The sequence below is a fragment of the Colius striatus genome, chromosome 1, assembly GCF_028858725.1.
Source record: "Colius striatus isolate bColStr4 chromosome 1, bColStr4.1.hap1, whole genome shotgun sequence".
In the NCBI taxonomy this organism is placed as follows: Eukaryota; Metazoa; Chordata; class Aves; order Coliiformes; family Coliidae; genus Colius; species Colius striatus.
Window position 1 is genome coordinate 78,073,730 of NC_084759.1, and position 24,841 is coordinate 78,098,570.

The 24,841-nt window shown below is 40.8% G+C and overlaps 1 protein-coding gene across 1 annotated transcript; it reads left to right on the top strand.

The window, feature by feature from the left end:
- Nucleotides 1-1,285: 1,285 nt before the first annotated feature.
- Nucleotides 1,286-22,025, top strand: GRPR (gastrin releasing peptide receptor). Its single transcript, XM_010208659.2, has 3 exons — nucleotides 1,286-1,704; nucleotides 17,913-18,264; nucleotides 21,633-22,025. Exons 1-3 carry the CDS (start codon nucleotides 1,286-1,288, stop codon nucleotides 22,023-22,025), a joined length of 1,164 nt encoding a protein of 387 aa, XP_010206961.1.
- The last annotated feature ends 2,816 nt before the right edge of the window (nucleotides 22,026-24,841 follow it).

Genomic DNA, 24,841 nt, shown 5'->3' on the forward strand with positions numbered 1-24,841 from the left:
TGCTGTGTGTGAACATGCATTATCTACAGCTGCCAATATGGTGGGTACTTCATAAATAGAAAATACCACAGAGAGTGGTAAACTTATTGTTATCTCCAAATTAAAATATTAGCAAAAAATGTACAGAGTTCAGGCTTCCCTTGTTAAATGCAGGCACATAGTGCTAATACTCATTTGCCTATCTTAACAATAACATTGATTTTATCTTAATTGGATTTATTCCGTTTATTCCGTTTATTCCGTTTATTCCATTTTCCTCGAGGGATGAGTTTTAGCTTCCTATCATTATTTTCTTTCATTTGAACAAGTGAATGCCAGAGTGTAAACAAAGTATGTGTGCTCTTGTTTAAGAAATAGCGATTGCTTTTCTGAGCACATTTGTCATGTGAAATGAACGATTTTTTTCCCCTCTTTTTTCCTGGGTTTTTTTTTTTTGGGGGGGGGGGGAGGGGGTTGGTGTGGTGTTTATTTGGGTTTGGGTTTGTTGGGTTTTTTTTGGTCGAGGTAGTGAACCTCATCTCACAAGCTATAAACAAGCAGATTTTTTTTGCTCTTTCCCCTCCCCCATCTAAAGAGTTAAGGTTGATTTTGCTGTGTTTTTCCTCTCCCGGTCCGCCCCGGCAGTGAGGAGACTGTCCGGCAGGTGGCTGGCATTCCCCGGCTCTAACCGCAGTCTCTTCAGCAAGCCGGCTCTCATCCTGGGAAGCAGGGGAAGCATTGACGTCCCGAAGATCCTGCCTATAGGATCCGAGCCGTTAGCGGAGCCGTGCTTTTTTTTTTTCTCCTCACTTTAAATCCAACTGGCGAGTGCAGGTGCTGAAAGCTGGGAGAGGTTGGCGATGCAGCGTGACGGCAGCTACCAAAAGTTCTCGCTTTTTGTAATTCCCTCCTTTCGGACTTGGTTCTGCTCAGCAGACTTGAAGCTAGGAATTTAACAAGCCTTGATTTCGAAAATGTCTCCCACTTACTGGTCTTTGAATTTGATAAGTGACCTTCCAGAGCTGAGGAATACCTAACAGTGAGAAAAGTAAGTGAAGAAAAGGCAAGTTTCAGGATTCAAGCTATGCTGAAAGATGTCCTTCATTCACCTTATGGAAACAGTACAGTTGAGCAAACTGCAGTTGCTTTTTAATTTGTTTATTCTTGAGATGTGTCACAAAGTGATATGACTTTTAAACTTTTCTGACTGTTTCAAGCCAGCAAGCAGCAGCAAAATTAAAGCAAGAAAATTACCTGAAGATTTTCAAAGAAGAAAGCTGTGTTCTGAGAAGAGCAAAGCAGGACAATGGCATCTGGAGAGTGCCTTCTGCTAGATCTGGAAACAGATAACTTCCTTCTCTACAACATCTCTGCCAACCAGAGCTCAAACCTCTCCCTTCATGGTGATGACTGGTTCTACCCAGCATTCCTCTATGCCATCCCCACTATCTATGGGGTCATCATTTTGATAGGCCTTATTGGCAATATTACTTTGATTAAAATCTTTTGTACTGTGAAATCCATGAGAAATGTCCCTAACTTGTTCATCTCCAGTTTGGCTCTGGGAGATCTGCTGCTTTTAGTGACTTGTGTGCCCGTGGATGCCAGCAGGTACCTCGCTGATGAATGGCTATTCGGCAGAACCGGATGCAAACTTATCCCCTTCATACAGCTCACTTCTGTAGGGGTGTCAGTCTTTACACTCACTGCTCTCTCAGCTGACAGGTAAGCTGGCTGCCTTGAAAAGAAATCTAATTAATCACCATTCCATAAAATGCACAATTATGAATGCCTATTTTGTGGTGACAAGTACACTTTTAACCTAATGAGGAAAGAAAAAACAACTTCAGTTAATTTCTGATGATTATGAGCATGCAACCTGAGGAGGGTTCAGACTGAACACAGGCTACTTTTTCTAGGCTAAATTAAGTGTTTCTGCAGTTTAGGTAATAGTCTAGCTTAATTAAAAGAAAATCAAGAGATGATCAAGCTAAAGACCAGAGAGAGACAATACCATTAATGAGGATCTGTTAAAGGATATCATGTTCATATCTGCCAAAAAATATATATAATTGATCCATATTTTATGAAATATGAAGGCACTGGAGCAGCAATTTAAAGTGCAGTTAGAAACAATTCTTTCTAGTGGCTTTCTTCCTTAAGACTAATTAAATGTGAGGCAGTATTTCATGAAATATGTTCCAAACATTCAAATGAAGATGCCTGAAGCCAGGAATCTCAGTTTGCTGTAGCCAGTATATTTCCCTGCATTAAATCATTTGTCCCTTATCCAATCAAAATTGACCTGTGCTGTTGTTTCAGAAACTTTGTCTTCCAATAACATTTGATAAAAATAACATGCTGTAGCTGTGCTATGTTAGAGTATATGAAAACAAGTTTGACTTGTTTTCATCAAACTTTATGCTTCTAATAAGCCAGCTCTATTTTAGTTTTCTGTGAGGCTTTGGAAAACTGTCTCAGACTATTCAGATTTCAATTTAAAAGACATTTTATTTTGAATGTTATGTAGAAAGATGAAGCCTATCTTTCTGAACAGATTTCAAGGATTTATTAAACTGTTGGTTTTTATAGAAACTCCTGTGTACTGAGAAGCCAGGATATTTTATTCCTAATTTATATGCTTCAGAGAAAGATTAAAGATACATTGTCACCATGCTAAAGTTATAAAATCTCACAGAAGTAGTAAGATTTCCAATGAGAAAAACTATCTTAGTTTTGTTTTGCTCAAAAAAAGAAGACCTGGGGATTACATTTCTTGGTCACAAAGAACTGAAACTAGGTTTACTATAGGTATTCCCTTGCATGTCACTCTGTTGTCTCTCCTCCTAGCCTCCTAGCCTACGTCAGACTTTTCCGGTTCTGTTTTCAAGGTAGTTTATACAGATATTTTGGTACACAATATGTGGTCTCAGTGAAAGCAGATGACTCCATGGTGTTTCTGAGATACAGTTAATATGTTTATTAACTCCTCTGTGTTGGTGGATATGTGAAAATTGTAATGTCTGTCCTAAAAGCAGATGACAAGTACACCTATGTGTAGACAAAAACCTTCAAGCAATTTGCTCTAAAAGTGTTGAGGAAACAGGAAGCCTGCACAAATCCCCTAGGATCACCTACACTTTTACTCCTGTGCTTCATGTGGTGGCTGGATTCCCACTACCTGCTCTGAAGAAAATATTAGGAAAATAATAAATATTTCTCCAGGAAATTAATCTTTCCAAAACTGTAATATAAGTTGTTTTGAAAGGTGTCAGAAAAGTAAAAAAAAAACATCATAAAGCAGATTATATTAGAGGGATTTATAGCTGTCTGATCACATGCTACACAAAGTAAACATTGCAAATATTTTTACTGAGCAGCACATGAACAGCAATTTTTGCTTGGAGTGAGTGAACAGAACAGAAAACAGCAGCTATGGCAAGCTTGGGGTTTGGTAACTTTAAATGCTGCACTTCAGTTTTATCTGGATCTTATTAACCATTGTACTGCACTGGTGATCAAACTTTGCCACACTTTCCAAAGCCACTTGGCCATAAGGGAGACAGGGGTGCATGTGGGAGAAGACTTTATGTTCCCATTTCTAAGAGGTTGTTTTTTCCCGTTCTAAGGCATCTATTGTCAACTGCAGAAGGAGATAATAACAAAACTTTTACTTTTATTAAATCTGTGAATGTTAAATGCTGCACATGGAACCACAAATGGCTCTTAACTAGTATGTTTGTTGAAGCTTCTGTTATGGTGTTTTAACAGCAGTGCTGAAATGATTTGTTACAAAATAATACAGTCTATATTTTATTGGCTTGTATCCCATTAGTCTATCTTTATTTTCTAAAAACTATCATTTTAAACACTAGGCCCTATTATTAGTCACATCAGAATCATGAGGAAAGTAAACTTAAAATGTACAGGGAAAACTTCCAAGAAGCATGTTGATTGTGACCAGCACGGTGATTCTTGCCTGAGTCTGTAAAGGAACTTCCAGCTCAGTACCTGAGGAAAGAGGAGTTGAGCCTCACACCCAGGGTGGTTTCACAGACAACCGTTTCTCCATTTCTGAGGTCAGATGTGGCATCACAAGTAGGAGAAATGGCAGCTCAGCCCCGCAGGGAAACATCTGCAGAAAGCAGGGGCATTATGATGAGACCAGGGTAACATGAGGACCCAGAAATTCGACAGGTAATGCTGCTCAAGTATGGCTTATTTCTCTTGGCTTTTGCTGAGGTGAGGTGCCACTCCAGGATGGTCAGCAAGGTGTCCCTTAGCCCACAGAAAGAGATGTCTCTAGAGAAGACAAAGTAAATCACCATGTCAGGATACCTATCTGCCTCCTCAGGTACAGAGGAAGACTTGTTAGTACAGATTAGATGCCCATATTTGAGATGGCTAATGTTCAGTGATGTGAACCCTGCCTGAGATGCTCACATGAAGCATGTGAATGTCCCTACTCTCATGAATCAAAGTCATAGATCATGAAAGAAAAAAAAAACCCCTCCTAATCCACTTATGATAAATAATGTCACATGCCAAGGAGAGGGAGACTAGTCAGTGCACCACAGACCTTTTATCCATAACTTATTTAAAAAATAGTAATAACCCTCCCTCAGTTCCACTGTTCTTATATAGATAAAAGCAAGTGAGAACAGCTGCTGGCATTGCTGAAAGTATCATGGCAATGCCTAGAGAGACCCAGCATCAACGGCAGGGTTCAGAGATGTGCTGTGTAAAGAAAAGCATTGGAGTGTGATACAACAGGATCATTTCCAAAGGTATTACCATTGAAATACAAAATGAAAAGCAGGGGATAGATATGATGGGCAGATACAGTAAGAGAGAGCAGTGAGACAAGTATACTACATGTTATGACAATTGTACAAATCATCTCATTTGCTTTGGCATACCTCTGAAAATGATGGGCCCAGTTTTAATAGATATTTTGCACAGCCCACATCATGAGTGAAAGGATATACCTGCCTGAGGTACACTTTTATTCTTACCATTTCCACTTTCCCATGTGTTAGGCAGGGATAATAATACCAAATCTATCATCTGATGGTGGCTGCAAAGGCTCAACTAAGTGCCAACCTGCAATACAGAGCACCTAAAGCTGCTGAGTGGTTGATCTGACAAGACCTAACACTTGCCTAAAGGACTGATGGCTCACTTGCAAACTTTTCTCAAGGAGAAAGAGAGGGACAAACTGCTGATCTCAGCTTTTCCTGCAGTGAAAGCCTCCCAGCCTGCAAGGGGTTGTGAATGTATGCAGATGCAGACAAGCATGCCTGCATAGGTTTAGGTAAGGCATAGTCAAAGGATCCCCGTGCTTATGTTACCTCTTGTGTGCAATCATGAGATTGCGTTAGACTAAAGTTAAAATATTTGACAGTGTGCAAGAAAGGCTAAAAAGAGTTAACAATATTAGAAATGCATTTTCTGTGGGATCACTCTACAGTGCTTACATCTGGCTAGCTGCATTTGCAGGATCAGTGGAAGCTGTTTGTTGGCACCTGTTTTCCTGTGAACTTGGCAAATATGCAGAGCGGCCAGGAGAGGGTTAAGGCCTCCATGAGCGATAAGGCACCAGGGCTAAGTATACAAGAGCAAGGAAACAAGCAGTCTATGTGTGTGTATGCTGTTTGTGTGTTTTAGAAGGACTGTAAATGAGGCTGGCAGGGGAAGAACATCTGTCTGCCCTGCTGCTCTGCTCTTTTGAGGCAGTGGATATCTTCACAGGGGAAGGGGAAGGGTTACAGAGGCCCATGTAAGTGTGGTGACACCTGGGCTGCTAGCCCAGGCAGAAAAGCCAAGGCTGGCTCAGCAAGTGACAGGAAATTAAGGAAAATCTTCACGAACTGGGAGGAAAAGCATTCCATTTAATTGCCCTTGTCATGGGAAATGTCTTTCTTTAATTGTCTGCTTCTCCCTTGACTGACACGGTTGATACATTTGCATTTGAATTACCTAAGCTGTCAAGCACTGATCACACTTCCTCACTGTTTTGCTGATGTAAAAAAATTGAAATGCCCTGGTGCTCATGTAGTGAAACCTTCCTGAAGTAATGTTGTTTTTACAAACAGACAGCAAAGTAAATGTAAAGTGTAACTGGAGTTTGCAACCAGCACCTTTAGTTTAAGCATCTGGGATTATCTGGATTTTAGTGCTGGAAAACTGCAGCAATACCTGCCAGTCAGAACTGTCCACTGACCTGTGCTGGAAGGAAGTGACAGTGTAGTGAGACACATGGGATGCCTTTACGTGCAAAAGTGCTTGCCTTGGTAAGACCAGCTGCAGGTAGTAGGAATTTCAGCTGTGTAGGAGACCTGAAATGAGGATGTTAGCTTTGGAAAGGTTGACCTCAGTGCTTGGCTACAAGGATACTTCAGTGCTTCCAGGTGTGCTATATCCCTTGGAGTGAGTTACATTTCAGTTCATTTGTTTTATTTTACAAGTACTGGATTATACATCCACAAGAAGATTAAGGGAAGTCACTCTAAAATAAAGCTGTGGAAAGCAAAACCAGATTTCCATTGAGTTGATATACAGGGTGACATTTTTTTTTAAATACCAGCAGTTGTAAGGTGTCAGGTCCATAGTAGCTCTGAGTCTATTCTGGGCAGTCTAGTCACAACATTCTTGAAATTCCTTCAGGTCACTAAGACACTGTTTCAGAGAAATTTAATGTGTTATAACTTACTGTGCAGCCTCAGAAAGGTTTTGAGAAGGTGCTGGAGAAAGCCACTCTTGGGACTAACGAAACAGATTCTACTCCAGTAGATGTGAGTAGGCATTTTGGATCCCCTGATGTGATCTCAGCCAGAATATCAGCCCTTCTAAACCAGAAAACACTGATGAGGCTTTGGACCCCAGCCCAAAGCCTCTCCTCCCACTGAAGCACCAGGCAACCCCTCCTTGACACTTGCTGCTGGCATGATGTCTGCATCATTGTTCTTCCTGTGCCGATGGCACAGGGTATATGCAGAGAGAGATATACATATCTCTTTCAGATGATATACCTCATCTTAGATTCTGTGTTGCTGGCCACTGTGTCAATATAATATAAGCACTCTTAACACCCTTGGTCTTAGCTCTCATTTCCTCAGCTCCTGCATCCATCTGCACCAAGAGAAACAGATCAAACAGCATGAACTTTCTGAATGTCTTGATTAGCTGGAGCAGATGGCCAAAACACAATAGATGTAGTTCTATAATCAGGAACATTAGAGCTCCCATTTATATCAGCGGGACAAGTGCGTAAATCCGAGGTTAGAGTCAGTGCTAATGTGCTGGAGACTGTCAATATTTAAGCAATCAAAAGGAAGAAAAGTTGGATTACCTATGTTTACATTTCAGTAAAATCTAAAAACCCCAATCAGTTGTCATGGTCTCATCGTAGAAGGTGCTGTACACACCTTTCACAGAGAGAGCGGCTGGCCGTGGAGAACGTGCTGGTTGTGCGTCAGGCTAAATGCAGTGGACTGAGATGGCAGCTTCACTACAGGGAGGTGGACTCATGGGAGTCCTGTTGGTTCACCTCTTATTACCTGGCCTTCAGATGTGGACTACAGCCTGGCTGACAAGAGTAGAAGAGAAGTGAGCTGAAAAACGAGAGTCAGACACAGTCTGTCCTGTATATGGAATGAAACATCCAGTAGCAGCTTTGCTCACAAACAGTCCTTGCAGTAACTTGCTTTCCTTTTGTTTTGAAAGAAACTCCACTTGCAGAGTCCCCTCACCTTGCTTCTCACCAGTTTTGCATCCATATGCCCACCTTACCTCATACCATGTAGGACACCATGGGCCACAAGATCCTGTCTGACCTCCTGCTGGTAGCAGGCTCTTCAGCTCCCCCTGATACTGCCTACTGTATACAAACTCAGGTGGACCAGAGGATTTCAGTGTCCAAAACCACAGCCTGTGTCCTGGGGCAGAAAATGAGAATGGTGTCTGAGCCCCTTACAATGTTGAGGCACCAGAACATAGTCCAGCAGCAAGCCAATTGCTGTGCTGTAAAGACAGAAAGATGAAGTCCCTTGCAGAAAAATCCCCTCCTGACACTTGGCTAGGGATCAGTGTAATCAGACTGCAGAAGATTGTGAAACATCAAAGGGAGAAGTATTGTTAGACCTCTGCCCATCCTGTCCTTGTTTATACCCCAGCTATAGCCTCTCTGGAGCTATTTGAGAAGAAGGGACAGATCATGGTACCATGACACTGAGAGGAAAAAACGTTTCTTCACACCTGCACAGTCCTGAAGCATGAGATTTAGATGTGGATAGTCAAATGACCCAGGAGAATGGGAGATGCAGACTTTGGAATAGTACTGACTGCACTGTCCATCTATCTATCCAGCAGCATTTCTTGCCCACAACTGTGAACAGACATTGCTGATTATCTCATAGAATTTGGATTGAAACATTTCAGTATCACTAGTCCACTTTCTGAGTATTCAGGCTAAAGGTGCCCACGTCACCCTGTCCTACTCACAGTTCTTCATCGTCCTCACTGCATATTTCAAATCAGAATTCATCTGACCTCTAACCACCTCTAATAATCCAACTAATAGAATAATCAAAAGGCTCAGAGAATTGACATTGTTTATCCTGGACAAGAAAAGGATCCAGAAAGATCATACTGTGAGGCTTATAAGAAAAATAGAGAAGGGCTTTTTACCAAAGCCTGTATTGACAGGACAAAGAGCAATAGCTTTGAACTGAAAGAGGATAGGTTTTGGTTGGACATAAGGAAGAAGTTTTTTACAATGAGGATGATGGGACAATGAGACAGGTTACCTAGAGAAGTTGTGGATTCCCCATAAATTGAAGTGTTTGATGTCAGGTTGAATGAGTCATTGAGCAACCTGATCTAGTTGAAAATGACTGTTAAAGTTCCTCTCCAATTCTGTGATTATGTGGTAAGAGCAGTCAAGGATAACACTAGATTGTTCAGACTCAACATGCATGTGAAAGTTCTTGCGGAGGTGACGGTCTCTTATGACACCTGTGTTTCTGAAGCCACAGAAATGACTTAAGCATCATGTAACTGACTTAGCTTTATACTAGCTAGCTCAAGTACTGATTACACAAAAGCCACGACACAGTGAGAATAGGAGAGGATATATCATTTTGTCAAGTGCAGAAGAGATGGTCCCTCCAATGTCTTTTTTTGGTCTCCTATTTCCTCAAAATATTCCTATTTTTTGGCATAATGAGCCAGCAGTGTGCCCTCGTGGCCAAGAAGTTCAATGGTATTTTGGGATGCATCTAGAAGAATGTGGCCAGCAGGTTGAAGGAGGTTCTGCTCCCCCTCTACTGTGCCCAGGACTCCTCATCTGGAGTCCTGTGTCCAGTTCTGGGCTCCATAGCTCAAGAGAGACAGAGAATCTCTGGAGAGTCCAGTGCAGGGCCACCAAGATGATCAGGGGGCTGGAGCATCTTCCTTTTGAGGAAAGGCTGCGGGAACTGGGGCTGTTTAGTCTAGAAAACATGAGACTGCAGGGGGATCTCATTAATATTTACAAGTATCTAAATGGTGGATGTCAGGAGGTTGGGCATCACTTTTTTTCTGTTGTATCTGGTGACAGGACAAGGGGTAATGGGCAAAAGCTGGAACACAAAAAGTTCCATTTAAACATAAGGAAAAACTCTTTTACTGTGAGTGTGAGGGAGCCCTGACATAGGCTACCCAGGGAGGGTGTGGAGTTTCCTTCTCTGAAGACATTCAAAACCCACCTGGATGAGTGTGATCTACCTACTCTAGGTGGTCCTGCTCTGTCAGGGGGCTTGGACTAGATGATCTCTTGATGTCCCTTCCAACCCTTAAGAGTCTGTGATTCTGTGATAAGGAAAAACTATTTCACTGTGAGGGTGAGGGAGCCCTGGCACAGGCTGCCCAGGGAGGGTGTGGAGTCTTCTTCTCTGGAGGTTTTCAAAACCTACCTGGACATGTTCCTGTGTGACTTGATCTACATGGACCTGCTTTAGCAGGGAAGTTGGACTAGATGATTTCTAAAGGTCCCTTCCAACCTCTACCAGTCTATAATTCTATGATTCCATTATAATCTGCTGACTTTGGTCCCAGATATGCTATTTTACACGTGGCTGAGTTAAAATGCCTTCTGTTAGATTATAGCCAGTTATCCCCATGACTCTACAACATTTTTACAGTCTAATCAGCCACTGTGTCATCTGAAAACTTTCCCAGCAAAGGTTTTATAGCCTGCTCAATGTGGCTGATTGACACAATAATTAACACTGCAGCTAGAGCAGGTTCCCACGACCCAAGCTAGAGATGGCTCCACACACTGCTACCTTTTTACCAACATATTTGAGGACCTGCTCAGAAGGCAGTGGGGCTCAAGGTGCCCACCTGGCACCAAGGTGCCCCAGTTCAGAATGACTAGTTTTAATTCTTGTCCCATTGGAGAGGGGCAGGGATTGCATGGACGTGGATAGGAGGGGGAGAACCATGGGTGCCCTGGCACTCACAGGTATATATCTACATGCATGGTCACCCATGACAACATGCCCATGCAGTTTGGGTCTGCCTTGTATCCCAGCATAGCCCACATCCTTTTTACATTGCCTATAACATTAATATGTCAATATTTTTTAAAAATACTAAATTTTCCATGCATTTAACAAGCCAGACTTAAATTAATTATCATCTATTAGTAGGATTAAACTCTCCATTGTTCTATCTACATCTGTCCTTAGCCAGCTTGCATTTTTTTTTGTCACACTTTCCAGCTTTCTGATCTTCACAAGTTTGGAGCCAGTCCTCCACTGTTGGAGAAGTTCTCCACTTTTTCAAGATTTGTAAAAAAAAATAACACTAGTTATTCCTCAGCTGGTTTCTTTGATACTCTTAGGTGTAAATTATTCAGGCCTGCTGGTGTGAAAGTGGTTTGTGTTAGCAGATGTTGCTCACATCTTCTTTAACGCAGTGGACAAGTTTTCTGCTTCACCTACAGCACTGTGCACATAGTATAGATACCTCCTCTACACTTGGTCTTGAAGACAAATGTCTAGTCATTGCTTTTCATTTTGTCTTATCGTTGTTCATATGTTCACCACTTATGTGTATGTCTGTCTTACTGATTTTTTGTTTATGATGTATTTAAAAAATGCAAATTTATCTGTTACAGTGACCTTTGATAATTTGTTGGCTCCCCCAGCTTCCCTTATCAGTGGCTGACATTTTTTAACTGATGTTTGCTGTAATTTACTTTTGCTTTTTTTCCCATCTGTTGTATATTGATTTTTTTTTTTTATTACTTCTTTAAGATTTTAGCATGATTCCTCATTTTCTTTTATTCAGGGTAGCTTTTTGCCCTGCAAAGTTTTCTCAGGGCATGGTGGAGCAGACAATGGAGGAAGCTGTGGTCAGTCACTAATATATAGTTAACGTTGTATCCATTACACATATATTCCCAGTTGATCTGGCAGTTGGTATATATATATATGAGTTTTTATTCTCTTTCCACAAAATTAAGGTAAGCACACCACAGCTGCTATAGTTTAAGCAACTGCTAGTTTTCATGTCAATGATGGACTCTTCTTTGCCTGTCAGAATAAAGTACAATATTGATTTATTGCACATCACAGTCAGGACATTTCAGGTTGAGAAACTGTCATTTTTTAAAACTCCAATGAATTTCTATAACTGGCTCTGTGAGATATCCAGCAATTATGACATGTGTTTAGGTTACCCAATGATGCTGTTTTTATGCACTGGTGCTTTCAGGAGAAAAAAGGCTGATCCTCTAGTGAGATGAGGGGTCTGTGTCTGAGGCTGTAGCTTTAATTGTGCTGGTAAGAGTTAAATCCTCAGGCACACAGAGTCCCTGGTCATTGGCATTGACAACTTTAAAGACTTGGGCTGATACACAAAGCCTTGCATGGAAAGCATCCCCAGGACTTGCACTTTTCCAAGTCTGGTGGGCCAGTTGCTAGCACTAGCCCTCCCAGCTCTGCTCCAGATACACACCACACTACAACCCCTGTGCCAGCAAGCTGCTTCACCAGCATGTGACCTGCTGCCACAGGGCATCAGCAGGCACATCCTCTGTCTGTACTGGACATTGAGTTCCTCTGATGCTGAGAAGCTGAGGCATTAGCTGAGGAGCTCACTGGTTTTGAAGTCAAAGGATATTTGTAAATGAATGGTTCCCATCTCTCCTTCAGACAGTGGGTCTCAGCCATTTTCAATGGCTGCAACAAATTGCAAGTCTGGTCCCATTGAAATCTTTGACTTGGGATGAGGGTTTTATTCAGAGACTCGACTGAAGATAACCTGTAGAGAATAAAAACCCTGACTGCAAAACAGGTCTTTCTAATGAGAAAAGCATCATCCATGGGAGTCTCATTATTTCATGCAACAACCTTTACACCCATTGTTTGCCATATGTATAGTTAATGTCTGAAATATCGTTTGCTCTGGACCATCATGATTAGAAATAGTACATTCACTATCAAATGGTTACTATTTAAGCTCTCTCTCCCCAGTTGTAGTGCATCAAAATGGTTTCTAAAACACCATCTCTCAATTTTGACCTTAGTCATTCCTGGACTGAAATGTTCAGGATGATGTAGCAATCTGCAGATATACAGATTGAAATTTGAAAATATGTTTCAAAAAATGAGAATGATGACACTTACATCAATACCTTCTTTTTCTTCCCATTTAAATATTAATTAATAAAAATATAAAGTAGGCAGCACCTGCAGTGTATGTAAGACTGGCCCATTAGAGATGTCTTTGTGCCCAAATGTAATTTACTAAAGTAAAGACTTTAATAACAGATGTTCACCCGAGAATCATGCATAATAACGATAATCTTAACTAAGTATGCAGAAAGCAGACAGACCAGAATAGATTGTTGGAATGTGTTGATGGGTTAAATAGTCTAGCAATTTTGTGGATTTATCAAATTGTCTTCAGAGCTATAAATATTCATAACATTCATAGTGGAAACAATAAAGAAAGTTTGGGGCACTACATATCTCATACGTTTCTTCAGATATTTGATAAAACTTTTTCTTTACTTTCCAAATGGAGCTTCACACTCAACAAGGCTCCACGTGCTTCATTTATGCAGTTTTTGCACAACATCAACTTTTTCTCTGTTGCTTGAGGCCTTTTTGCATGGTAATTGAGCCAGTCCCTCATATTACATAGGCAAAATAATACTTTGATATTAGTAGAACGTAATTACAAAATTTTAATAAGATCTTCACTCAGTCTATTCATGGGCTAAGAAGATCAATGTATGTGCATCAAGCTTACAAATGGGAACAAATGACTAGGGGTCAGAAGAACTGTGAATAGCAGATCTTTTCTCCTTCTTTCAGTTATAAGGTGGGAACAGAAGAAATATGGGGATGTGTTGACTGAGAGGCAGTTCTTTCATCACTCCGTTAGAATGTCACGGCAATTTCAGGAGTTTTGATTTTCTAGAGCTGGGAAGAGCTCAGCATTTTCAATTCACAGCAATTTACATGACTATTTTTTTAAGACACCAGCCATTCCAATTAATCCTTGATTTTTTATTTAAATTTCCTGTTCACACTAGCCGAATGTATCAAAATAGTTTAAACAGATTCAAAGGTTTGCAAGTGGATTTTTCACTTTGCAGAAAAAAACTAGAAGGCAGCAGTATGGCAAATCTTTCCACCTACCTGATGCAGTCTAAACAGTGGGGTTGGTAATGAAGCAAAGGTGGGCAAGACTTCTGAAATCTTGTTTGAACAAGTTTTAACAGTTGGGTTTTTAAACCATTATACAAATTCAGGTTAGAAGTTAAGCATCTTTTTATGTAAACAGTGTAGGACATCGTAGCAGGTGATAGTATTTGGAGGAAACTGTCCTTGAAACTTAAGTATTGCTGCAAATTCATTTTGGAGGGACAGCATCCCCTTTTCCTGTAGAAAGGAAAGGGAAGATTTTTTTTTTTTCTCTTCTTATATTTCTTACTGGCTTGAGGTTCAGGTACAAGAAGAATGCTTGGAAGGACAGTCACAGACCCTTTTTCAGGCATTTTTCTCTTGCTGCACTCTTACTACTGGAAAAAAAATAAGGAAGAAAAAGTTATGAAAGCAACTTAGTGCCTCTTATTAAGTCAGATTCAATAGATAAAAAGGATGTGGTGGCTAGAACATAGCTGTTATATGATCCTTGCTGTCGTATTTGGTCACCAAGAACATCTCTGACAATTACCTACATGTGACCAGCCACTTTCATTACTGTGAAGTTTTCCTTCCCATTTCCACTGGCAGCAACTGCAGCTATTACAGAGCACACAAATTATTTTCATTGAAATTAAAACCTACTGACCTACTGCTTGTAAAGACACTGCAGAATGTGGTATCTCTCAGCTTAAGAAAGCACATATCTTTTTTTCCAACTTGTACCTACCGGATATACAATAAGGGTTCCTATATGGGCCAGCTATATTAGTTTTAATTACTGCCATGAGGGAAGAAGGGAAGGCATCCATATAAAGCAAACATAAAAGAGGAAGGCAAGCTAAGTCTGCCTACAGCACCAGCTTCCTCATATAATGTAAAGTTATATCCCAAAAAAACAAAAAACAAAGAGTAAGACATATGGAGCTAAATTAATTTAAAATCCAGAGGAAGTATCTGTTTTTCCTCCCATGCTTTAGTTGTTTTAATTTAACTTTTTTTGGCTGTTGTAGCAGGCACAAGTGGATGAGGGTGACAGTAAAATACAAGGGCTACACTGAAGCTGCCACCTTAGGAATAAGATCGTTTCTTCCCCAGTATGAGAGCAAAATTACAACTCTTCATATCTCTATGTTTTGGAACGTATGGGCAATATGGCTTTGATGCTTCAGCTGGTGTCTATCTTCTTGGCTCAGCTGAGGAGCGCAGAAACAGTTAAAATACCTTGCACCAACAGAGAAACTGCATCTAGGAAACTAACATTCATTTGAGGTCTTGTGTTGATCTGTGTCTTTGGAGAATAGATCTGTAACTGTCTTTTTCATGATAAGGCTACTTCTGTGTTTATATTTGAAGTTGCAGCTTTGAGGCTAAGTGTATGATATTAACCAATGTTTGCATAGTAGAAGTTTTAAAGTACATTAGTTAGTGTTATCATTAGTTGCATTATTATTAAACAAGGATAATTACAGAGTTTTCCAGTTTCCCTGGCATGTTAACCTCAGTGGTAAAAGTATTTACCCCAGAAGAACCTTGTGTGTGCCACATATTAGCAGTTTCTGGATATTTCAGTAGTTTTGGTTGTGGGTAACAATTATTCAATGAGCAGAACAGATATCTTAAGAGATGTGTAAGACATTTTCCAGGATTCAATAAAGAGGTACAAACTCCATAGGTTCCTACCAATTTTGAGGATTAGTTTAAGAGGTGATCCTGCATTATATGTTATTGAATTCTGGCAAATAAAGCCCTCTCACCAAGCTCATTTTGGATGCCTGAGACTGACCTGGAGAAGAGGGACAGCACTGGAGTCACTGCAGGTGGTGGAGGGAAAGATTGCCCTATAGAGTGAATCCCCATGGTGCCTCATGTACTGTGATTATATTGATTGCACTTAAGATAGACCCACATGTGAATTATTTGTGTGGGTTACTACAAATGAGATTGTGAGTTGCAGAAATCACTGGCATTCATTCGGGCCAGAAGGTCATTGGTAGCTGCTCTGCACGAGACAGGTTCCTGTTTCATAAGCACTGTGGGAACAAAGAAGTTCAAAAACTGAGCAGTGATAAAGGTCAGTGTCTCTTTCATATTTCCTATCAGAACGGCAACCCAGTCATTTTCATCTGGGCTATTTGACAACTGGAGAGAGATTGGAGTTGACACAAGTTTCTGACTATCGATTTTTATTCAAATCAATCTTCAGAAAACATATTTCTCTGAAGTTTTGGCCTTTGTTGTAGGGCACGAATCTTATCCCTGGTTTTTAATTTCTTTCAAAGATGTCCTTAAAAGTGGGTTGAGAAAGTGTTCAGCTGAATAAAAAACAATATCAAACAATAATTAGAGAGACTGAATGTGAAAGCAAGCAGAGGTCATGAATCCAGGGCTGTGTCTGGATTTACTGCAGACAAACTGAGTATGTAGTGTGACACGTACTATGAGAGCCCATGTTACTGCATGGGATAAAAATAACACTGTCATAAGACCTTTGTATGAGTGCTCACTTGGCCAGCCACCTCCCTTCATGGCTCCACTGAGATATTTAAGAATATTCATCAATGTCTCCTTCAAAGTGGATTGGATTATTCAAATGCTGGATGTTAAATATAGGGCAATTATGTGCCTCAGGCTAACTCATTGAAAAATAAGTTGCTGAGAACAAAGCTGTTGGAAGCGTGAAATAATATTTGACACAAGCTGGAAGTACAGATGCTGAAAAAACAGGACCAGTCTACTAAATCCAGTCTACCTTGCTGAAGTTCTCAAGAAATGTCAAATACACTTTAAAATTCAGGGTTGAATCCATTGGGAAAATGGTATGGAAAAGTAAAGGAGTGAGGGGGTTTCTGAGCTCCACTCAGAAACCAACCAGGAGATGCAGTTTTTTCACCTCCTGAGCCCTGACTACAGGCATATCTTCCAGTGACTTCCTTGCCCTAGCCATACACAGGGCAGCCCCTGCAGCCACTGTCCTGAACCCAAATCTGCCATCAAAGAAGTTGTGTAGATAGTCCTCGAAATAATGTGATTCAATTGTCAGGCTCTTAAGAAAATATCTACCTGTGTTCCTACATCTAAGAGTTTACATTTTCAAAACCTATTTTATCTTGTTGTGCATGCAACCTCATGACCTCTCAGATCTTCTGTACCAGGCTCTAAAAAATAAACTAAACACCTAAAAATCAGTGCCAGCAATCCAAGACATTTCTAATTATGTTTTTTTTCAATATTATATTGTTTGGAAATGCCATCTATAATTTAAATGTACTAATAACTAGAAATGCATTAATTTTCTGACTCTCCTTGTTCTATTACTGTTAATAAAAATAAAACAGAACCTCTCTTTCTCTGTATTATTCAGTTCATTCATGTTAATGGAAATGAATACTGGAAAATATTCTTTCAGCTGGTTATAGTATGTAAGAAAATACCTGAAATGATTATGCTAATATGTAATGTTGATTAGCACACATTAAGCAGATATACTACTAGCACGACCCTGGCATCCATCAGTGGTGATGAATATGAGAGTGACTGAGCAACCAAATGGACCATGGGCAGTGTGTCATAGATCGTGGAAAAAACATCCAATAGACTGTAATTTTTATGATAATGACCCTAAATAATAATTTATGAAACCTGTAGATATTCCTTCCTAATTATTTATCTACTTAGCCAAGGTGCAATGAGTCAAGGACAGCTCTTAATTACCACTACATCACTGAACTTCCAGACAGCAATTCAAATGGGCAACATACCCTTTCTAGCTTGAGAAAATGCAAGACTTGTCTTGCAGGAGGCCAGCAGACCCGTAGCTTAAAACAAAACATGTGGCAAAATCTCCATCCAGTTTTCTTCAACACTGTTCTTTGAAGGCCTATAAACTACCACATGCTTTGGAAGAGAAACTTATGATTGAACTTCCTATCTTAATTCTGTTTGGACACATACATAGTAACGTCAGGCAGCACCATGCTTCATTGGTTTGACTACAAATTAAATGAAGTCAGAATCAATACACATGAAACTGAATGGACCCATGACAGGTGGCTCTGGTTTAAAATCAGAAATCTATTGAAAACACTGACATTTAAAACATCAGAAAAAAAAAAATCATGGTCTTGAATAAAGAAGGATTTTGTTTGTGGGTTTTTTTTCTAAATGGCAAGTAAAAATGTAATGCTTGAGGTTCGAGGTCAATAAATTATTTCTTTCTTTTTCATCTTTTAGGTATAAAGCTATAGTAAGGCCGATGGAGATCCAAGCATCCCATGCACTGATGAAGATTTGTATGAGAGCTGCTATAATCTGGATTGTATCTATGTTGCTTGCCATCCCTGAAGCAGTGTTTTCAGATCTGCACCCTTTCCATGACAAGGGGACTAATAAAACCTTTGTCAGCTGTGCTCCTTACCCACATTCCGATGGGCTGCATCCCAAAATTCACTCAATGGCATCCTTTCTCATCTTTTATATCATTCCCCTATCTGTCATTTCAGTATATTATTACTTCATTGCTAAGAATTTGATCCGGAGTGCTTACAACATCCCTGTGGAAGGAAATGTGCACGTGAGGAAACAGGTAGAGACTTGACTTTCTTCAAAAATCCACATTTCTCATGAATCTGGGAGTAAAGAGTGTGCATACAGGGAAATTTACACAGATTTCATTTGTTGTGCTAATTTAGATGGATTAAAAGAGTTAAAATGTTTGACACAAGCCATGATACAGCTAAACAGTTAAAACACCCTACGTTTCTAGGAGACTTTGGCAGGGTGGTTACCATGGCAAACACAGTAGGAGACTAGTGCCAAGGCCTGGGAAGGTATTGACTAGGATTCAGAGAAAGAAGCAAAGCTGGAGATGGTGTTTGGATACTGAAAGTGAGGGATGACACAGCAGAAAACAACCAATTCTCAAAGTCACTTCATCAGAAAAACTGTCTCTGAAAAAGCTTTGCTCTGCAAAATGGTCTGTCTTCATGCAGGGAGAAATGCTGGCTCTGCAATTTGGTCCTCCAGACTGAAAAACAAGTGGGACAGATCCATGAGGGAGTGAAGGTGAGGGAATTTCCTTCTGAAAGACCCCCCAGGGCCAGGAGTAACAGTCAGTCAGGATGGGAGGCACACAGATGTGTTTTGAGAGTGCTGGTGCCTCCTGCACTCACCACAGCTCCAGCTATCATCTGCTGCTGCTGTACCACATTGAGAAGTCAGTGCAGGCTAGAGAGGGAATGGGGGAGTGGAGAACAGAGGAGGAGAGAGTTGGGCACAAGGTTCCCAGGAAGGAGGACAAGAGTAGTACAGTATGGGTACCTTCAAGATGCAATGATGTCCTGTGGATGTGGACAGAATAACTTGTCCACCTGTTATTTGCCCTCTACTAAGTCAGGCTGGTCAATCTTCATCTGATCAAATAGCTGGTAAAGTCAGATTTCATCTTAAGATAGTCTTTTCAGCTTAAGACAGGCTATTTTCTCCAGAATAACAGTCTTTTAATCTTCCCTTTGTACCCTTGAAAGTAGAGCTACTTCAGTTATTTTCACCCTTAATTACAAGCCACAGTAATGCAGAGCTGACCATTGGGCTGGCTCAGCTGGGACCCATGTATTTCAAGTGAATTTCATGCTCTCGTTGAAAATGTGTGGGTCCTGAATCAAGTAAGGGGATTTAGCCAGGATTTGGCCAACATAACTCCAGTCTTACAACTGGAGGCTGTTTCCTCTTGACTGCTCCTTCTGTAAGGAACTGGAGAGAAAGAGAGCTGTGTCCAGGGGGAAATACAAGTCCTGCATGAGCAGCTGGGTATTTTGGGTCAGTGTTTACATTTGAATCCTCTAAGCCTTAGGTTGTCCAAGTAAGAAAGTAACAGCAGGATAACTTGTTTCTGAACAATTTTTCATATTTACTTCACCTCTTTGACCAAGGTGTACTTCAACATAAGCTAAACTGACACCAACCATCCTTCAGCTGAAACAATGTCCAGATAATTGCATTCAGCTGACATCTCCACTTTACACTGACCTAACACAACCATCTCACTAAGCCATCAGGTGCTAAGGTGAAACAGCAGGACTGGAAACCTTTGTCTTCTGCCCATTAGACGATGTGCAGTCTCTGAAATCCTTATCCTTTTCCACTTCTGAAAGTGCTAAATCTTTCTCCCCTGCAGGCCATTTTTCTGCTGATTCAATGGCTGTTTTGATTAGTGACAATAAAGTGAGTAGCAAAAGAAGCCCTTTCCCCCTTTGGTTTTGGGGAGAGAGCTCTAAAGAAAGCAAAAGGCCAGGCTGTAGTTTAGCACCGCTAGTCCATCATTCCTGTCCTGCAGTGCATTCAGGAGCTATAGGTCTCCATCTGAAATAACTAGTATCGATTTCTTTATTGTGTTGCTTCCTTTCTTTATAGTGCAAATGTGGCCTCAATAGCCCTATATCAAATTAAGGGTACATTTAAAAAGAATATATGGTTTAGCCAAGAAGAACCCTTTCTCAAAGGATTTAATTTTCAACCTGCCCTCTAGAGACATTATTATCTGGTACATGTCAATCCTTCCTAAGCTCAGTGGCCGATTTTCGGCCAGTGCCATCAAAGGGGCACAAAATAAAGTCAGACTGGGCTTGTCAGGTCTTGTCTGCCTACTTATTGCTTTCCTAAGGAAAAATCAGCTGATGTGAGCTGCTCAGTTTCTGATGAACTGTGAAATTCAGAAGAGGTGTGAGGATAAGGAAATATCCTGGCAGCCTGGCCAAGCACCACAGCTGCACAGCTGCAGGAACAAGGGCAGCAGGTCTGAGGCTAGGGCAGTTTTAGGCCATTCTGATCCTACTCAAATACATGAAGTTGGTTGCAACAAATTTCCTAGAGAAGAGATGTGGGGATTAACTAAGAACAGAAGATTAGGAAGCCCTGAAAAGTCAACAGTGTTATATTTTCTATGCCTGCAACGTTCTGGCTGCACAATCTCTCCCAGGGAGCAGTAGGTCTTTCTGGGCAACATTAGCTGTTCTCTCTTTTTGGGTGACCTCCATCATTGTTCTTGTCTTCATGAGGAAGAAAGATGTGTTTTTCAGTGGTATTGTTACTGTAGTGCGCAGCACTGGTGGATAAAACAAAAGGTGCAGTTTATCTCAATTCCCCTCAGTTCAGTAATACCTTTGAGTTGACTCCAAGTCTGTACACCTAAGTAAAACAAATGTGTGGCTTGTCTGCATGAAGGTTATGCTGCATGCTGGCTGACATTGTAAAAGCACCTTTCCCTCACAAAGTTCAAATTATGCCAAGAGAGGTGGTCATCCATTTACCCACCATCTACATCTTCCTTCTCCTCGTAGCACAGGCTCTTTTAGCTGAAGGGTCCACCTCACCACTGCTTTGGTGTTTCTCCAAGTACAGTATGTTCTTCTCTCATTTTCTCCAGCCCCTTCTACCTCTGAGGACTGCACTTGGTCTCTAAGGGCCGCGAGCTGCTGGCAGCACTTTTAAGTACATATACCACATGGCCCTAAGGAAGAAAGTCCTGTCTCTGGGCTCTGTGAAATATCCCAGACTCCTACCCCATAATTATTAATAACAGTAATAAGTTAATATATGAAAAATATGCATGATTGTATATATTATAGACAGATAACTAATGCAGGCGTCTGCACTTTTGTTACCTGATCTGGGATTTTACAAAGCGACAAACTCTTGGAATTTTATCTCTAAACAGGAAAGGAAATACTACTTGCTTATGTAATAAATATCCAGAATTATTTGGTTTTAGGAGAAGGAGACTGAGGAGAGATAAGGAAGGTTTCTTAACTCTGTGTTCACCTCCAGTTCAGGTTTCCCTGCACTGGACATGCTGCTTGCTGTGTGCTAGCCCCAAAGATGCAGCACTGGGAAAAATAATTGGCTACTGGTTGGAGCTTGGAATAGCTGCTGAACTGCATCTCTTTCTCCTTCCAGATTGAGTCCCGTAAGCGCCTGGCCAGGACAGTACTGGTCTTTGTATGCCTCTTTGCCTTCTGCTGGCTTCCCACTCACATCATCTACCTATACCGGTCCTACCACTACTCAGAGGTGGACACCTCAGTGCTGCATTTCATTTCCAGCATCTGTGCTCGGATCCTGGCATTCACTAACTCTTGTGTCAACCCATTTGCTCTCTACTTGCTCAGCAAGAGCTTTCGGAAACAGTTCAACAACCAGCTGTTCTGCTGTAGAGCTCGCCTCCTCATCCGGTCCCAGAGCATGGCCAGGAGCACCACACGAATGACCTCCCTCAAGAGCACCAACCATTCCCTGGCCACTTTCAGTCTTATCAACGGCAACCACATCTGCCACGAAGGCTATGTCTAAAGGCCACAGTCAGGAGGCGTTGCATCATGTACCTAGTGCAGCTGCTTGGTTTTGCTTTGTGGGGATGACAAATAACACATACATGCACACACATGTGCACACATGTGTATGAGGAAGTCTGATGTGTGCAGAGAACTCAGAGGAGCTTGAAGCATCCAATGTTTCATCCTGGGCTGATGTCAAACCATGCAATATTTCATCCTGGGCTGAAGCATCACTGGAGGAGTAGATCATTGAGCACCAACCCACAAGGAGCTCTCTGAGAAACACTGCTTTACTTCAAGACCAACTGCTTTTAAGGAGAGCAAAGTGAGCACCTTAAGATCAAATCTAGTTTGACTCTGCAGGTTCTTCATCACTTTCTGCTCAATCTTAAACTCAGTCTGACTTAGTGACAAAGACTGTACCAGCTGCACAAAATTCACCAGAACAGTTATATCCAGCAGTTCAAGCTATAATATATTTTGACATCAAAATAAAACCATTTAAATAACGTATATACTTTTACAAAGGAGTTCAGTGTAGGTCATTTACAGACTTTTCAAGTATTTATTAATGTTCTGAGTACAGTATTAATTCATGATATAAAAGATTGAGAGTTTACTGGGGCATGTTGGTGGCCCCATCTGAAATAAGCAGGACCTTGAACCACATCAATGTGAAAGCAGTAATGTGAATAAATGTGAGTTGGAATATCTTTAAAGTTTTCAAATGTGTGAGCTTTTGCCATGTCATGTATAAGACAGCAGAGCATTTTCCAAGCATTATTAATTTCCACTTCCTCTCTTCAAGGTGTGAGATAACAAGTGTTTCATCACCTAAGGGGTACCACTAAATTTTAGTTGTGTTTGGCTATGGGCAGGCAATTAGCAGAATACAAAGCACAGCTATTTTTCATGCAGTAATACTTTGTAAAACACCCTAGTTTTTCAATAAAAGCATCAGCAATGCAAAGTATAATCTCCAAATCACAGGGTTTTTTCCTTTTATTTTGGCAGAAATCTGTGGAGACAGAATGCCAAAATTGGCTAATAGGCTGGAGATTCAGGTCATCTGTAATGTTTACTCCAGAGCAGTTTCTGTGCCTGGTACCAGCTATTCTGCAAAAGGGAGCATAGCGCCTTGCAGATAACAAACTCTGAAGTGCATGGGCTACAGGACAGGCAATGAGGCTGCACACCTGATAAAGCAAAGTTGTGCAAAATGAGACCATAAACCAACCACTGTAGTGGAATATTGAGAATTTAAGGGCCCTCACTCTCTTTGATGATGGTCCTTTTCCTTACCATGGCAAAAGAAATATGAAAGCTACTAAAACTTTGCATTGGTCTTGCTCTGTGAGTATAGAAAAAGTCATGTGTGCAGTGTAAAAAACACTCAGTGCTGTAGGTGCCCGGTGATGTAGGTGTGAGGTGCTGTCACCAGGGATTATAAAAGGGCTGCAATGCCAAAGCCAGAGCTCTGAAAACTTTAATAGATTTTGCCTTTAAGAGCAGTGCCATCTGGATGAGGTTTAACATGCAGGTATGTGAGCTCAGGATGTGGCCACACCATTGTGCTGATGTGCTCCCAAGGGCAGTCCTGCCCTGTTGCCCCACTGTGCCTGGGCAGTACTGCCTGTGTCACCTCCTCCTGCCCCCATGCCCCAATCAGTCTGAAAACTGGTGTAGTGGGGTTATTTAACAATTGAGTCAATTCCCTTGCTTAGCTGACTGTGTAACTGGTGTTAATTTCAGTGTACTGAGCTATCTGAGTTCCTCATTTACTAAAATTTTTGGCAGGATGGAGATGAAGCCCCACACAGTACCAGAAGCCTAGTCTGTGACCATATCAGAGAGTTTGGGAGAGTTCTGAGATACTTATGACATTTCAAGATAAGAAAAAGAAAAAAAAAAAATCTGGGCTATTTTTCCTGAATCTTTTCTTTAGCATTGTAAGAATGTAATTGAAAGCAAGCAGGAATTACATAGAGCAGACACACCAACTGTGCTGCCTGATGTGTCCTCCTGTTGGAAATGAGCAACAGATTACTGTTGCTTTACAAGAGGCTGCAATACACTCTGAATTCTGGTTTCTGAGGGAAAGGAGGAAACACAGCTATGATGTGAGCAAATTATAAATATGGGGAAAAGAGCATTGTCATAGCTCCCTCGGGGCTAGACTGAATATGAATCCTGCCTTCCTGAGAAAGATGCCTTTTTGAACACAGCAGTGTCGTGAAGATATGGCACCATGGAATAAAATAAGTTATATTGATTTTACCTTTTTGTTCCTAAGAGAGCTAGCAACTCCTCCAAGGACAGGAAAGATGGTTTCAGCTCTAATCTGGAATGTGCTTTCCAAAAATGCAGCTGCAGGCTTTCACGTGGGTCACAGTCTCACCATTCGTCAATTTTTTGGATGTTCCTTTTCTCTTTGTTTTCAGAACTGATGCACAAAACTATAGGGGGAGTTCCATGCAAAATGTAATATTTTCATCAGAAGCTAAAATGTCTACAATTTCTTTTATTTTTTTAGCAATATAGACCAGGCCTTTTCAGATGAAAACTAGAATGTAAATTTTCATTAACATTCTTGATTTTTTTTTTTCATATCCCTGCCCCACAGTTAATACCTTTAAGACAATTAGGCAGTTCTGTGGAGGAAAAGAAAAATCAATTTAAAAAAAGTTCCTGGAAAAAGTATTTTAATATATTTGACAAACTTAGACTCATATTTTATACCATAGGAAGAACAAACCTGAGCTTGCAAATATTTCTATTTTATCTCCATGTTAAAATATTGAAAAAGCCAAGAGTAATGTTTGAGGTTGAGGA

Bases quoted from the DNA above. Each gene is read 5' to 3' on its own strand.
- GRPR (XM_010208659.2), top strand. From the start codon at position 1,286: ATGGCATCTGGAGAGTGCCTTCTGCTAGATCTGGAAACAGATAACTTC. The intron at 1,705-17,912 runs GTAAGCTGGCTG...TTCATCTTTTAG, and splicing joins ACTGCTCTCTCAGCTGACAG to GTATAAAGCTATAGTAAGGC. The intron at 18,265-21,632 runs GTAGAGACTTGA...TTCTCCTTCCAG, and splicing joins ATGTGCACGTGAGGAAACAG to ATTGAGTCCCGTAAGCGCCT.